Genomic DNA, 15,192 nt, shown 5'->3' with positions numbered 1-15,192 from the left:
CATATATATATATATATATATATATAATGTATAAATATTTATTTTATATTTATATATTTTTATTTTTATATAATTTTATATAAAGTTTATTTTAATTATAATTTAAATAATAATCTATAAATGTAAATAATTGATATTTATTATGTTTAATTTTTTATTTATGTATTTTATATATAGACATAAATATAATATATATTTTATATATGTATAGATAGATATAGATGTAGATATATATACATGGGGTTTTAATGAGAAACGTGCTCAGAGGCTTCAAGATTTGCATGAATCAGACGAAAACATCAGATACTTTTTAATTTTTTCTTCTTTCCTTCCTCCCCACAGACGAACCAGAGTTCAGGAATTTCATTGTGTGGCTGGAGGACCAGAAAATCAGACACTACAAGATCGAGGACCGAGGCAATCTGAGGAACATCCACAGCGAGGACTGGCCCAAGTCCTTGGAGAAGGTATTTCCTTGCTCCAGACTGGAAGTGGCAGTGCACAGCTGCTCTGGCTTTGCCACAGAAATAAATCACTCTGGATATTTGTCCTGTTGCATTTCTAGGAATTTCAGTGTATTATTGGAGCCAAACTGGGGGAGTTTATGACAATGGGGGAATTTTGTGCATAGTTTTCCCTCGGCTCTGTTTGTTTAAGAGGTGGAGTATCCATCCTAATCTGGTTTTTTTAATTTTTTTTTGCCTGATTTGATTCAGCTCTTGAAGCACAAAGAAGACTGACTGCAAATAAACAATTTTTTTCTGCATTATTGCTCCTCCTGTACCAAAAAGAGGTGGATGAGGCTCCTGCAGGCCTTGCCAGCATGTGGGGGAAACTCATCCCTGCACCTCCTGCCATTCTAGATGGATTTTTTGGGATCCACGTGGATTTTCCTGGATCCAGATGTTTTTGGGTTCTTTTTCTGGACCCAGATGGTTTTGTTTTGTTGTTTGTTTGTTTGGTTTTTTTTTTCTTTTCTTTTTCTGGACCCAGATGGATTTTTCTGGACCCAGCTGGAATTATTCCTTTTTTTTTTTTGTGGACCCATATGGATTTTTTTTTTGGACTGGATCCAGATAATTGGGGTTTTTTTCTGGACCCAGATGGATTTTTTTTTGTTTTTCCTGGTTCCAGATGGATTTTTCTGGACCCAGCTGGAATTATTTCTTCTTTTTTTTTTGTGTGTGGACCCATATGGATTTTTTTTCTGGATCCAGATAATTTTTTTTTTTTTTCTTCTGGACCCAGATGGATTTTTCCCCCCCCTGGTTCCAGATAGATTTTTTTTTTCCTGTACCCAGATTAATTTTTTTTGTTTTTCCTGGTTCCAGATGGATTTTTCTTCTGGAACCAGATGGATTTTTTTTCTGGACCCAGATGGATTTTTTTTGTTTTTCCTGGTTCTTTGCTCCCCAGTCTTCTTGGGCACTTTGAATTTTTTTTTTTTTTCTGGACCCAGATGGATTTTTCTTCTGGACCCAGATGGATTATTTTTCTGCATCCAGCTGGATTTTCTGCATCCAGATGGACTCTGGGTCATCTCTGTGCTCCTGAGCTCTTGAGCTCTTCCTCTTGCTCCCATTTCCCTGCTCTGTAATTCCCAGTGCCCATCCACCCCAAATTTTTTTCCTCTCCTGGAAACTCTTGCTTTACTCAGTGAATTATTCCAATATCCTGGAGGTATATGGGAATATCTGGAATTCCTGGCAGCTGGTGCTGTTGTGGTGCCTTTCCTGGCTTGGTGACAGTGTCCTCTCCATGATTCCCAGGGAATTTCTGCTTTCCAGCCCCTGGCATCCTTTTCCCAGCTCTGTGGCACTCCTGTCCCTGCAGCAAAGGGACATGACAGGATGTCACCATGTCCTGGTTTTTGGGAACCTTGGCAGCAGCCAGGGCTGGATCTCTGGGTCTGGGACAGAACCTCAGCCTGGTTTTGTCCTCTCTTGCTGGACAAAATCCCTAAAAAAGGGAAAATTACTTCTGCTGCTCCAGGGAATGCTCTGGGGTTTGGGGAAGCCTCAGGTGGCTTCATTCCAGGTGGGAAGGCTCTGTTCCAATTTGTTCCCCCTTTCCTTGTTCCATTTGCTCTGGCACATGAGCAGAGAGTGAAGCAAGGGCATTTTGGTACAGTCTGGCAATAAAAAAACATTAATTAAAAATAAAATTCCATTATCAGGTGTCAGACTTGAGCTAGAGGTGCATTAGGACACTCCAGCACAGATCAGATGCCACAGCAGGAATTTCACAGTGGCACCTCTTGTTAATTAATATTTTCTGGGAGTCCTGTGGGAAAGTGACCACAGTCCTGTGCTCCCAGCTGATTCATCCACTAAAATCCATTTTTGTTTTCTCTTTTTTTTTTTTTTTTTGCTCCCCAGTACATGAAGGATGTGAACTGTCCCTTCAAAATACAGGAACGACAGGAAACTGTGGATTGGCTGCTTGGCTTGGCTGTGAGGCTGGAGTATGGAGACAATGGTATGAGGGAATCCTTTTCATACCTCAAAATGGGAGGGGAATGGGGGATTCTGATCCACTTCACACAATCCCAGCATGGTTTGGGTTGGAAGGGATCTCAGGGATCCACGGGCAGGGACACCTTCCACTGGTGCTCCAGACCCCATCCAGCCTGGCCTTGGGCACTTCCAGGGATCCAGGGGCAGCCACAGCTTCTCTGGGCACCCTGTGCCAGGGCATCTTCACCCTCCCAGCCAGGAATTTCTTCCCTTTGGCTGGAGGAATTTTGGTTTGGAGGAACTTTGCAGCTCCTTGGATCCATTCCATGTTCCATTTACCTCGGAGACAGTTTCATCTGCAACCTTTATTGCCAAAGCTGTGCTGTCCCTGTGCTTTGGGACAGCTCCATGCACACTGTCCAGCTTTCCTGGGATCCTTGCTACAGCTGGGAATTTGTTGGCAAACAGCCAAATGTGTCTTCTCCTCCTTGAAGCCCTCCTGTACTTTCTTGCTGTTTTTTCTGGAGAATCACAGAGAGATTTGGATTGAAAGGAAGCTGTAAAGACCTCCCAGTCCAACCCCCTGGGCAGGGCCATATCCAGCCAGGCCAGGTTGCTCCCAGCCCCATCCAGCCTGACCTGGAACACTTCCACAAAGGATGCCCTGCACTTCTGCAGGTGTTTCAGGTACAGCTTCAGCAAGTCAGGATCTTCCTTCAGCTTGGAGAGCAGCTTGGAGGTCTTGCAGGAGCATCCATCCTTCCTGCCACATGTCTGGAAGGCACAGGGTGACAGGGACAGAGGCACCTCAGGTCTCTCTTGGGCTGCCCCAGGGAGCAGCTTGTGTGGGAATCATGGGATGCTGTGGGTTGGAAGGTCCCTTAAACCCCATCTCATTCCAATCCCCAGGAATGTTAAGCCTCTCCTGGTTTTCTCCACAGTGGCCAGGACCCACCTGTGCCTGCTGGGGCTGGCCACAGTCTGGGAAGGCCCTTCCTTGTCCCCATGGGTTCCCTGGCACCCCTCCCTCACCTTCCTCCAGTGGTTCCTGCTGAGGAAAACCAGCAGGAGCAGCAGGCACAGGGCTGGGATGCTCCAGCAGAGCACCTCTGCCATGGTGATGCCCTTGGGGGCACTGCCCTTCTCCAGCTGGGGCACATCCCACACCAGGGTGGCCCAGGAGGGTGGGCACGAGCGGGAGGTGCTGCTGGGATAGAAACAGCTGAACCCAAAGGCCACCAGCAGGAGCTGCTCCAGGCTGGGCATCCCTCTGGGATCCTGCTCAGGCCATCCCTGTGTGGCACCTGGAGCTCTGCAGCGTGGGGACAGGAGCTGTCACCCCCACGGTGCCACCAAATGTGCTGTGATGTCACAGTGCCCTTGCACATGCTGAGTTCCATAGGCAGGGACACCTTCCCCTGCAGAAGTTTACACTGATTTTAAGTTTTCTTCAAAATCTGACAGTGTCAAAAGTATATTTCACTTCTTTAAAAAATAAAACACAATTTCATGTGCTTGTTTCCACCCCATGCTCAGAGGAACTTTTCAGCTCCCACAGGACAGGAGCAGCATAATTGCATTTGTTATTTTATTTTATTTCTGGCTAGAGCCAATCCCATTGTAGATATTTACCCCCTTCTCCCTGTGGGATTGCCTTTGTGAGAACTTCCTCTGAAGTGTATTAAATGCATTATATTTAGTAGTACATTTATTCTGAGAAGTTATTCTTAGACCCCCTTTTTTTTTAACAAGGAGTGGATGTAGAACCCTTGGGAACTAGGACAAAGTCATGAAAAAGTGGAGTTAAATCTCCCCAGGTCACAGCAGTTCCATCTCCTTGTGGAGAGAGTGGGAATACAAATGTAATTGCTGGTGGCAAAATAACAACAGCCAAAGTGCTGCTTTTCCATTTCCCTTAATTCCTGCAGGGCTGAGCTCTGCCCAGAGCAGGGATGGGATACAAATACCTGTGATGTGATTCTCAGTCCCTCCTGATGGGCAAAATGAGCTGCCTGTTCCTTGGGTTTGTGTGAAAAAGGTGGAGTTCAGGAGATTCCATCCTCCAAAGGCTTGGAAAACCCCAGTGTGGGCTGTGAAACAAACCCTGAGCTGGAAATGCTTTATTTACTCATCAGGACCAACATCATCCTCCCAATTCCTGATCCCTGCTGGAGACAGAGGAACTGATGGATTTTAGAAATGGCAGATCTGGGAGATGCAGCTTGTGTGCTGAGTCTTTGTCTCTTTTTTGCCAGGGTTGGGATTAAACCATGAGATGGTGATGCCTCAGGTTTAGCTTTTATGTTTTTCACATTCTGTGCTGCTTCAGTGTGTGGGGCTGGGCTCCATATTGGGGCATGGTGAGCTCTGTGCACAGAGCAGGGAGACAAAACAATTCCTGCTCCAGCTGGGCACCAAGGACAAATGATCCAAATCTCAGCCCAGGAGCACAAACCCCGTGGGCTGGAGAGAGAAAAACAAGCAGGATGGGAGTGCAGGGGCTGAGCTGGAATTGGACACTGAACTGCAATGTGCACATGGAGCAGAGCTGATCCCAGGGAGAGACCCCGGGAGCGCTCGTGCATTTTGGGACCAATTTGGGTTGTGCTGCCCAAGGTGGATCCATGGAGGAGATCCTTGGAATCAGTCCCTGCTTTATTCTGGAACTCCATCCAGCCTCTGCTCTAGGGCAGCTTCTCAAGGCATCATGGTATTTCTTGTTGGATGATGATTAAACTCAGATGTTTAATAGTTCTTATCTCTGTCACAGTCTCACAAACCCTGAGTTCTGCAGCACTTCACTCTGACAAACTAAAAATGGAGCCCCATCTCCCTCTCTACAAGGCCTTTTAGGGATAAACTGTCCAATTAAGAAATGACACCTCAATTATTTTCACTTTTAACCCAATAACCAACCATCCCTGCCTGCAATGGGGACTTTTTTATCCAATTACACAAAACCACCCAAAGCCATGGAGAAGAAGGTGAAGAAGAAGGAGCAGTCTCCAACCCTAAAACCTCCATCTTGTTTTATACTTGTTACTGTATTCTAAACCCTTAAACTCTTGAGTTTCCCACCGTGTGGTATCACACATTTCTATCCAAACTCCACACCCACAATCCCAGTTCTGCCATTCCATTTTGGAAGCTTCTCCAGGCCTCAGGTCAATGCAGTGTTCTCTTGGGGGTCAGAGCCTGGCAGCACAGAAAGTCTGGAATTCTCAGCAATTCCCAGGGTTCCAACACTTGTTCAGCCTTCTGGGGTGAGGCTGTAATGAAGGGCATCCTGCCCTTTATAAAAGTGTGGAGCAGGCTCTGAGGCTGCTCCTGGAATCTCTCTGCAGCTGGGAGCTCTTGGAGCAGCTCACAGGAGTGGCAGCTTTTGGTATCATTCATGGAGAGCTCCAAAATCCCAGATTATAAACCCAGAAATCTCAGTGTATAATCCCACAAGGCTCTTGGGCAACCCCCACACCACAAAAATCCAGCTGTAACACCACAGCTCCTTGCTAAACTTTGAGTTAGTTCTTTTTGCCATTAGTGCTGATGATTTTTGTGTTTGCCTCCTCATTTTGCAGCTGATAAATACAAGGATTCCACCCCTGATGGTGCTAAAAATGCAGACAACACAGCCAAAAATGCAGAGCCACTGATTAACCTGGATGGTGAGTGTGCCACAAGCTCCTGGATGGGGATGTGCTCCATGGCCTGGGTGTTCCTCAGCTGGTTAATCCTATGATGTAGATTTTTTGAAGCCCCATTTAAAGCTTAGGAGTGCAGATCTGAACATTTACATGAACAGCTTTGCTCTGTAAATCATAATTACTTATTGTAAGTGAGGGAGAAGTAGCAAGATGCCTTAAAAAATAAAAATATCCAAGGAAACATGATGGCAGGCTGGTTACTTCCATGCTGTCAGGGATTTCATGTTGGCTCAGTCTTCCCCAGCTGTTCTGTTATGATAATTTTAATTTTTTTTCCCTGCTAGGCACAGCCACAATAAATCAAAGTGGTGGGAAAGAGCTGCTAAAACCAACCCTAAATCTTCCAACTATTCTTCCATTCCTCCAAAAAGGCAGGGATTGATCCTGCCCTCACCAGCAGCAGGGATAAAAAGATGCAAAGCAATAAAAATGTACAAATAATGTACAGAAGAGAATATCTGCCTGTAATTTGCTTTATTTTCAAACACTTCACCTGGTTGTGTAGCCCAGTGCTGATTCCTCTGCAGCCAGATTGTTTCCTCACTGCTTGGAATCATGGAATTAAGGTTGGAAAATCCCTCCAAGATCACAGAGCCCAACAATGAGCCCAGCACTGCCACATTCAGCACTAAATAATGTCCCCAGGTGCCACATCCTTGTTTTTGGAACACTTCAAGGATGCTGAGGAGTTGCCTTGTCCATCCTTAAGAGCAATCCAATGCCGTGGAGTCAGGCAGCCAGTTCTGCCTGCTGGAATCAGTGAAACCAAAACAAATGATCCTTCCTTTTGAATGATAATCCTTCTTTTTTTCCAGTGAATAATCCTGATTTCAAGGCTGGAGTGATGGCTTTGGCTAATCTGCTTCAGATCCAGAGACATGATGATTACTTGGTGATGCTCAAGGTGAGTTTCACTTTCCCCCACCTCCTTTTTTCCTTCTTTTCCCCAGTGCCTGGTATGTGTTCATAGCTTGAGGTGCAGTGACTGATAAACATGAATTTTTAGGCAAAGATAGGAAAAAAAAAAACGATCTCTGTGTCTTTTCAAGCAGATAAGAACACAATTCCTGGAAATTCATGCAGGAAAAATTATCCTGGTAAACAATTTTAGCTGAGTTCCTTAAGGAACATCCTCAAAGGAGAAAGTTCTGTTCCAGTGCTAGAAATTAAGAAGAAGTTGAAAATTTAAGTTAATTATGCCAAAGATGTTTTTAAACAACATCCAAGGGAGGAGCCACAGTTAAAAGTTTCCTTTTTCTTTTAGTCCTATGAACTGTTTATTCCTTGTCATTACTGAAATCAGTTTAATTTAGTTTTGACAACTAATTATGGGGTTTAAGTGCCCTAAATAGGCTAATTAATTTTCTAAACCATCTTTTTTTGTGCCTTTAAGAAATTTTCTGGCTTTCTGTGGAACTCTATAGATTTGGGGTCAAGCCCATACTGTATTTTTTAAAATAAAAAATACATTATTGATTGACATGATCATTCCTACTTGATCATGTCATACTGTGGGAATAAACTTAGTTTGGTTTGGAATAAAATTAAAAGCATTTAACTTAAAAAAAAAAAAAAAAAAAAAAAAAAAAAAAAAAAAAAAAACAACCAAAAAAACCCCAAAACATAAAGTTCTGTTCATGACAATAGTTGTGATATTTGCTAAAGTTATTTTGGAGAAACCAAAAGCTGTGGGTATTGAAGTTTATAAGTGATATCAGGCAGGGAGAGGAGAGCCTGGGTGTGGTGATATTGAGGATTTGCAGCTTGAATGAGCCCAGCTCTTATCAAAATTCCTTCAGATCTTCTCTGAAGGAAACTTTAGAGAATTTATAATTCTGCATAAATAAATTTATGCAGAATTATACACCCAGTAAAGCAAACTTTACTGGGTGTATAATTCTACATAAATGTATTTTTTTTTCCACATCTCTTTTTTTCAGACAGATTTGGGCAAAAACAGCCTGAATTTTCTTGCTTTTAATTTCAGCAAGAGTGGAATCCTGTAGTGAAAATCCCCATTCCAGGAACAATGCAAAGCTGCTTTTGGGGTTGGGATGATGATATTAGAAGGTGTCAATCAAACTCTTTAATTCTCCCCCACATTAAGCAGGTTTGCAGGGAATTTCTGATCCCTGTCCTGGCTTGGACACTCAGGAGTGGATGTTTTGGGAGAGCCAGAGGGTGCAGGCACAGCACAGACATCTGGCCAGAGATTTACATCCCATTTTCTTCATTTAAACCTGGCAAGTTGATCAGAAAGCATCTGTGGGACACAGTTGGATATTTCCTAATGCCAAAGGCACTTGGAATTCTCTTCCACAAGGTCTGGTTTCACTGCTGGAATTAAACTCCTCATCAAACCATTCCTTTGTCCAGGCCACTTCCTTCAGTGACAGATTTCTAGAAGTATTTATGTGACAACTTTCTGGTATCAGCTCAACTTTAATCATGACCAAAACTGGGAGAAATCCTGGGGGAGAAACACAGAGCTGCTTCTGTCACTTCTGGCTGCTCATCAGGGAGAGTCTGAGTCTGTGTGTGACAGAGCCAGTTCTTCTTTCCTGTGGAAATCTGCCTGCATGCTATTCCTGCAGTTATTTTTGGAGGCATTTGGAGCTGTAGGTATCAGTAACTGATAGCTCTGGGAGGATTTCACCCCATGTGCTGGAGCCAGGGAAAGCAGATGAGCACCAGGATTGTCAAAGTCAAGGCTGCTCTTGTTCCCAAGGCTAAAATTAATTCCTTTCTGCTCTCAGTCTTTTCCAAGCCTGCCTGGGAAGCCTTGCTCCAGGTTTCTCTGCATGTGGGAGGAGGTTCAGCACCTCCTAAAAGATGCTGGCAGCAGAATTTCCATCCCAAGGCAGGATTTCCATCTCAAGGCAGCATTTCCTTCCTAAAGCAGGATTTCCTTCCTAAGACAGGATTGCCTTCCTAAGACAGGATTTTCTTCCCAAGGCAGCATTTCCATCCCAGGGCAGGATTTCCTTCCCAAGGCAGGATTTCCTTCCCAAGGCAGCACTTCCTTCCCAAGGCAGGATTTCCTTCCCAAGGCAGCACTTCCATACCAAGACAGCATTTCCATCCCAAAGCAGCATTTCCTTCCCAATGCAGCATTTCCATCCCAAAGCAGCATTTCCTTCCCAATGCAGCATTTCCATCCCAAAGCAGCATTTCCTTCCCAATGCAGCATTTCCATCCCCAGCATTTCCATCTCAAGGCAGCATTTCCTTCCTAAAGCAGGATTTCCTTCCTAAGACAGGATTGCCTTCCTAAGACAGGATTTTCTTCCCAAGGCAGCATTTCCATCCCAGGGCAGGATTTCCTTCCCAAGGCAGGATTTCCTTCCCAAGGCAGCACTTCCTTCCCAAGGCAGGATTTCCTTCCCAAGGCAGCACTTCCATACCAAGACAGCATTTCCATCCCAAAGCAGCATTTCCATCCCAAAGCAGCATTTCCTTCCCAATGCAGCATTTCCATCCCAAAGCAGCATTTCCTTCCCCAGACAGCATTTCCATCCCAAAGCAGCATTTACTTCCCCATACAGCATTTCCATCCCAAAGCAGCATTTCCTTCCCCAGACAGCATTTCCTTCCCAAGGCAGCATTTCCAACCCAAGGCAACATTTCCATCCCAAGGCAGCATTTTTTTCCCCAGAGGAGCTGCATTGCTGCAGAGTTAAAAGGTGTGAGAACTCAGGAAAAGAAGATTGGTGCTGCTGCTTTGGGGCTGTAACCAGCTCATTTTGGAATCATGGAATTGTTTAGGCTGGAAAAGACCTTGAAACCATCGAGCCCAACCGCTGCCAGCACTGCCACGTGTCACCAAGTGCCACATGCACACAGCTTTGAAATCCCTCCAGGGATGGGCATTCCACCTCTGTGAAACCCTTTCCAATGCCTGTCCACCCTTCCCAGGAAGAAATTTTCCCTGATATCCAATCCAAACCTCCCCTGGCACAGCTTGAGGCCGTTTCCTCTTGTCCTGCCTCTTGTTCCCTGCCAGGAGATCCTGACTCCCTCCTGGCTTCTCCCTCCTGTCACCCTCCTGAGCCTAATTTTTTCCAGGCTAAAAAATCCCAAGCTTTCCAGGCTATTCCTTGTATTTTGCAGCTTCTGTCCCAGGAGTGGCAGGAATTAATGATGTGAAATCTATGTCCTTGTCACTTCTGGTTCTCGCACCTGGGTGAGATCCTACATGCCACCATTATTCCCAAATGGAAAGGTTTAAGGGTTGGAAAAGTTTAAAAAAAACCCCAAACTGCCACAAAACTGGGTTTGAGGTTTTATAATCTTGCTCTTTTTCCTTGGAATTGCTAAGAAATGCCTCAAGACGTGAATTAATTCCTGTCCCCTTTCCATGTTTTTCCCAGGCAATTCGGATTCTGGTTCAGGAGCGCCTGACACAGGATGCCATAGCCAAGGCCAGCCAGTCCAAGGAGGTTTGTACCCATGGCCAGGCTTAATTATTCCATGCTAATTAATGAAGATAAAGCTCTGTCCCCTCAGTCAAAACCACTTCTGTTCCAACACTTCATTTAGGAGGATGGTGGCAGCTTCATTTATCCCAGCCATGCTGATTCCAGCAGATCTGGGGGTTTTGGAGAGCAGGACACAAAGCTGGGTTGGTTCCATGTGAATGCAAATACACCTCAGTGAGAAATCATGGAATAACTCTTCTCTGAGTTATTTCCCACAGGATTATCCTGACTGCTCAGTGCAGCAGGCCTGTAGAGTGAGGAGAAATGCATGTCCTGGCTTTTCCTTGGAATTAACAGTGTTGGCTGCATAAAGAAGTTGAAATATTCCTTGTTTGGAGTGATTTTATTTTCATATGGACACCTCATATGTGTTCAAGGGATGGGATGTTGGAAATCCAGCTCCTCCCTCCTCTCTTCCCCCCCAAAAAAAAGGAGCAGTGAAGGAAATTTCTGCCCTTAAAGTCAGATTTTTACAGAATTCTTTGCTAACCACAAGCTGTCTGTTGGGAAGGTGTTCTAGGGGATGGCTGTGGGTTTTTAGTTTGGGATTTCCTCATCATTCCAGATCTTTCCAGCATTTGGCAGAGCTGGGAAAAGCTGGGAAAGGCAGCCTCACCTGCCCTGCAGGTGTAGGAGTGTCCCTGCTAAAGCAGCTGGATCTGCTCAAAGAGCCCAAATTCCTTCATTTTTCTGGCAGCTGCTCACAACAATCCATGATTTATTTATTTCTTTATTTATTAATCAAAGCTTTGGACCTGCAAACCCATAAAAGTGTTCAAAGAGCAGGAAAATAGGAAAGCAACTGATCCTGTTGTCTTCACTTTAAGGTTCTGTAATGTTAATAAAAAGCAGCTTTTAGTTGTTGTTTTCATAGCTGCACAGCTGGGATCAAAATGGGATTTTCTTGGAGGAACAGGGAATTTTTATTTTTTTTTCCTGCCAGGGAATTGTTAATTTCTGATAGATCTTCAAAGCATCAGCAGGGCTGAGAGGTCTCTGTCTGGGAGATAACCTGGGAGTGCCACATTCCAAGGGGTGTGAAGAAAAGGGAGTGGTGAGAAGCAGGAAAGTCTGTGCCAGGAGGGACCATCAACATCTTCATGTGCCAGGGGAAAAAAAAGGAAATATCTCCAAAGCAGGGAGGATGGCTGCCTTGGGAATTTAAAATAAATAAATAAAAGAAAATTAGATTTATTCTTCAGGTTTTGACTGATTGGTAAATGGCCACATTTTTGTGCAGCATTCATAAATCAGATTTGTAGGGAATGAGGCTGGAAGTGAAGTTGTGTGTGTAGTTCCTGATGCAAAGGTGCTCTTTTTTTTCAGTTTATTCCCTGTTGGAAGAATCATGAGCTTGGTGTAGTATGGGCTGAGGGGATTCCAAAGGCAGCTTCCCAAAAAGGGTCAGACTCAGGGAGTGTGGGAAGAAGGGAGGGTAAGGAATTTCCTGCTACCAGGTGACACTGGGGGAACTCATCCACAAAGAACTGTCAGAGAAAAAAAAAGACAAAAAAATGACAATTTTTCCTCAGTAACACCCCAGGCTGGCAGAGACCTTAAGTACAAACCTCAGTTCTTAAAAAAAAAAAAATTCTTGTAGGAAGTCTGATATTTCTGGAATCTTTCTGAAGTGGCTTCAGTGGCATTTTGATCACCAATTTTAACAGTGGATATAGATTTTTAAGATTGCCTTGAACATGGATTTTACTATAAAGGCCATGGAAAAACCCCACTTTTTGCAAATGAGTTGCAGCCACCAGTTTGTGTTTAATGTGTGTTCTGATCAGCTCAGATTCTTTTTTTTTTCTCCATGTGTATAAAAGCCTTTAAAGGAAATTTTCACTGTCTAAAAGCTTTACAGCCCCATCCCTGCAGAAATTAATGATATTGAACTCTGATGTTTTTGTTGTGCAGAATGCAAGGCTTTTGGCAAATGTTGAAAAAACTCACTGAGGGTAATAAAAGCAAATTCTGGGATTTGGAATGTTTGAATCTAATTTTAAGTGCATGCTGAAGCTCCCTGAGTAAAGATTTAGTGTGACCACTCCTCTGCAGCTGGACAAAGGAAACAGAGCAATCCTTAGAAACAACCACTAATAAATTTTACCTTGGAGTGTTTCAATAGAGAAAATGTTTAGAAAGTGGAATATTTCCCTTTATTCCTGAGCTTAACACTTGAGCAGATGCTTCTGGGGATGTTGTGAGCTCAGCAAAACTTGATTACAGAGAATTTCTGCAGCTCTGTGCAATCAGCCCCTGCTCAGAGGCTGGCAGCTGTTGAAAGGCAGAAGTTTCTAAGAAAGTTTTGTTTTCCTGGGAAGCTGCAGGATTGGGTGATGGCTCCCAGTCCTGCTGTTGGCCTTTTAAGGATTGAATGCAGGCACTGTGTATCCAGTGAGGGATTCTTAAGCAGGAAGATTTTTCTGTAATAATACCCTGGGTTTGGTGTTTCAGGACACAAAGGGAGTTGTTTAATCAACTTTTCAAACTTTTCACACATTTTTGTCTAAGCAAAACCCATATTTTCTCCCTCAGTTTCCTGCTGCAGTGCTTGATTTGATTTACCATACATTTAAATGACATTTTTAACAGGTTTTTTTCCCTTTTCCAGGGTCTGCCTGTTGCTCTGGAAAAGCACATTCTTGGATTTGACACGGGAGGTGAGCACTGCTCCTAATGTGACTTTTAAATGGGAATGTTTGCCTTTGACAGAGTTATTACTGTCAAACCCAGAGCTGATGTGGACAGTAAAAAACCCTGCAGTGGAAAGAATTCCTCCCTCCCAGCTGGTTATTTATGAGCATCCCTGAGCATTTTGGGTTTGGAACAGCCAAGCCTCAATCCAATCTGTTTGGAATCTGTTGAAATAACAGCTTTTAGTGCAGCCCAAGGAATGCATCCTGCTGGTGGTGAATCCTGCTGCTGCCAGCAGAGGACAGCTCTGCTGCTGCCTCTGCCTTCCTCACATCCCATCCAGGCAGCTCAGGGTGGCATCACCTGGGGGGTTATTGATAAATCCGATGGGTTATTGGTAAATCTGATGGGTTATTGATAAATCTGATGGGTTATTGGTAAATCTGATGGGTTATTGATAAGGAACAGCCAGCCAGGTGACCTGGGGCTCCATGAGTTTGGCTTCACTTCTGCTCCACATCACTCAAATCACTGCTTGGAATGTTTCACACCAACCTTGGAGTGGGAGGTTGGAATGAGATGATCCTGAAAGTCCTTCCAGCCTAACCCAGCCTTTTGGTTTTTAAAAATTTAGTAATTTTTATTCATTTTTATTGTAATGTGGATATTTTTGATTCATAAGTTATTATATTTATCTATTTTTATTACAATATTTTAAATTTTAATTTGCTATATAGTTCTATTTTATGTTATAAATTTTATTATAATATTAACAATCTTATATTTTCGTTACGAATTTTTATTATATTTAAAATTTTTATTTATTTTATATAATTGTATTCCTGTGTTATAATTGTTATTATTTTATTAATATAGTTCTTTATTTAATGTATATTTTTATTTCTAATTATAGAAGTACAAGTTTATGATTTTTTTTAATTTGTATGTTTTATTTTTATATTAATTCAAGCTTTTTAGGGGTTGCGAATTAATTTTTTTGTGTTTATGGAAGGTTTTTTGGGGAGCTTTTGGGGATTTTTTTTTTTGTAATTTTTTCTTGGTTTGGGTTTTCTTTTGTTTTTTGGGGTTTTGGTTTGGGGTTTTTTGGGGATTTTTTGTTTGTTTAGGGTTTTTTTTTGTTTTGTTTTTGGTTTTTTGTTGTTTTTTTTTGGTTTGGTTTGAATTTGGTTTGTTTTTTGTTTTTTTCTATTAAAAAATTTTGCTTTCATGATTCCCTCATTCCCTGAGCCCGGGCTGCAGGATGGTGGGGAAGCTTTGGATGCCACCCCACCCCTCTCCATTCTTCTCTCTCTCCACCCTGAAAACCACCAGCAGGAACACCATGCAGAGCACTAAAACTTCCTTCAATCCCTCCTATGAGCTGAAAAATGCTGGATAAAACGCTGGATGAAATGATAAATAATTCCAGCTCCTCTCTGTGCCCCTCCCCAGATGCTGTTATCAACGAGGCTGCCCAAATCCTGCGCCTGCTGCACATCGAGGAGCTGCGGGAGCTGCAGACCAAAATCAACGAAGCCATCGTGGCCGTCCAGGCCATCATTGCTGACCCCAAGACTGACCACAGACTGGGCAAAGTGGGCAGATGAAGGCAGGAAAGCTTCCAGCCCCTGCCTGCTCAGTGCAATTAGGAACAGCTCCGCCCTGGCATGCAGTTTGAAACGGGATTAATTGGCCTGGTTGGGAAAGAAAACAGGAAATTGAATTCTGACTTCTGATGAATTACCAGATTTTTCTTTAAATAAATGAAATCGAGGGAAACAGATTGTTCTGGTGAGCTCTGAGTTGGCAAATAGGACTTGTTTGTGTGTGTGTGTGTGTGTGTGTGACTCTTTTGCATTGTGTTTGGCTTCGTGTGGAGGGGAATGTTACATAAAATCTTCTTTTCCTGAGGTCCTGCCCT

At 43.4% G+C, this 15,192-nt stretch overlaps 1 protein-coding gene across 1 annotated transcript in view; it reads left to right on the top strand.

Annotated features, from left to right (window-relative positions):
* Positions 1-15,054, top strand: part of RTRAF (RNA transcription, translation and transport factor) — an 18,770-nt gene extending 3,716 nt beyond the window's left edge. Inside the window, exons 2-8 of the mRNA XM_041410121.1 lie at positions 343-467; positions 2,379-2,478; positions 6,035-6,121; positions 6,976-7,064; positions 10,530-10,598; positions 13,249-13,297; positions 14,724-15,054. Of these exons, the coding sequence (XP_041266055.1) occupies positions 343-467; positions 2,379-2,478; positions 6,035-6,121; positions 6,976-7,064; positions 10,530-10,598; positions 13,249-13,297; positions 14,724-14,878 (674 nt within the window). The 3' untranslated portion in view covers positions 14,879-15,054. The remainder of the gene's footprint in view (positions 1-342; positions 468-2,378; positions 2,479-6,034; positions 6,122-6,975; positions 7,065-10,529; positions 10,599-13,248; positions 13,298-14,723) is intronic.
* The last annotated feature ends 138 nt before the right edge of the window (positions 15,055-15,192 follow it).

Source organism: Onychostruthus taczanowskii, unplaced genomic scaffold (genome assembly GCF_017590055.1).
Source record: "Onychostruthus taczanowskii isolate IOZ18803 unplaced genomic scaffold, ASM1759005v1 scaffold100, whole genome shotgun sequence".
In the NCBI taxonomy this organism is placed as follows: Eukaryota; Metazoa; Chordata; class Aves; order Passeriformes; family Passeridae; genus Onychostruthus; species Onychostruthus taczanowskii.
This window is presented reverse-complemented; position numbering and strand designations above follow the sequence as displayed.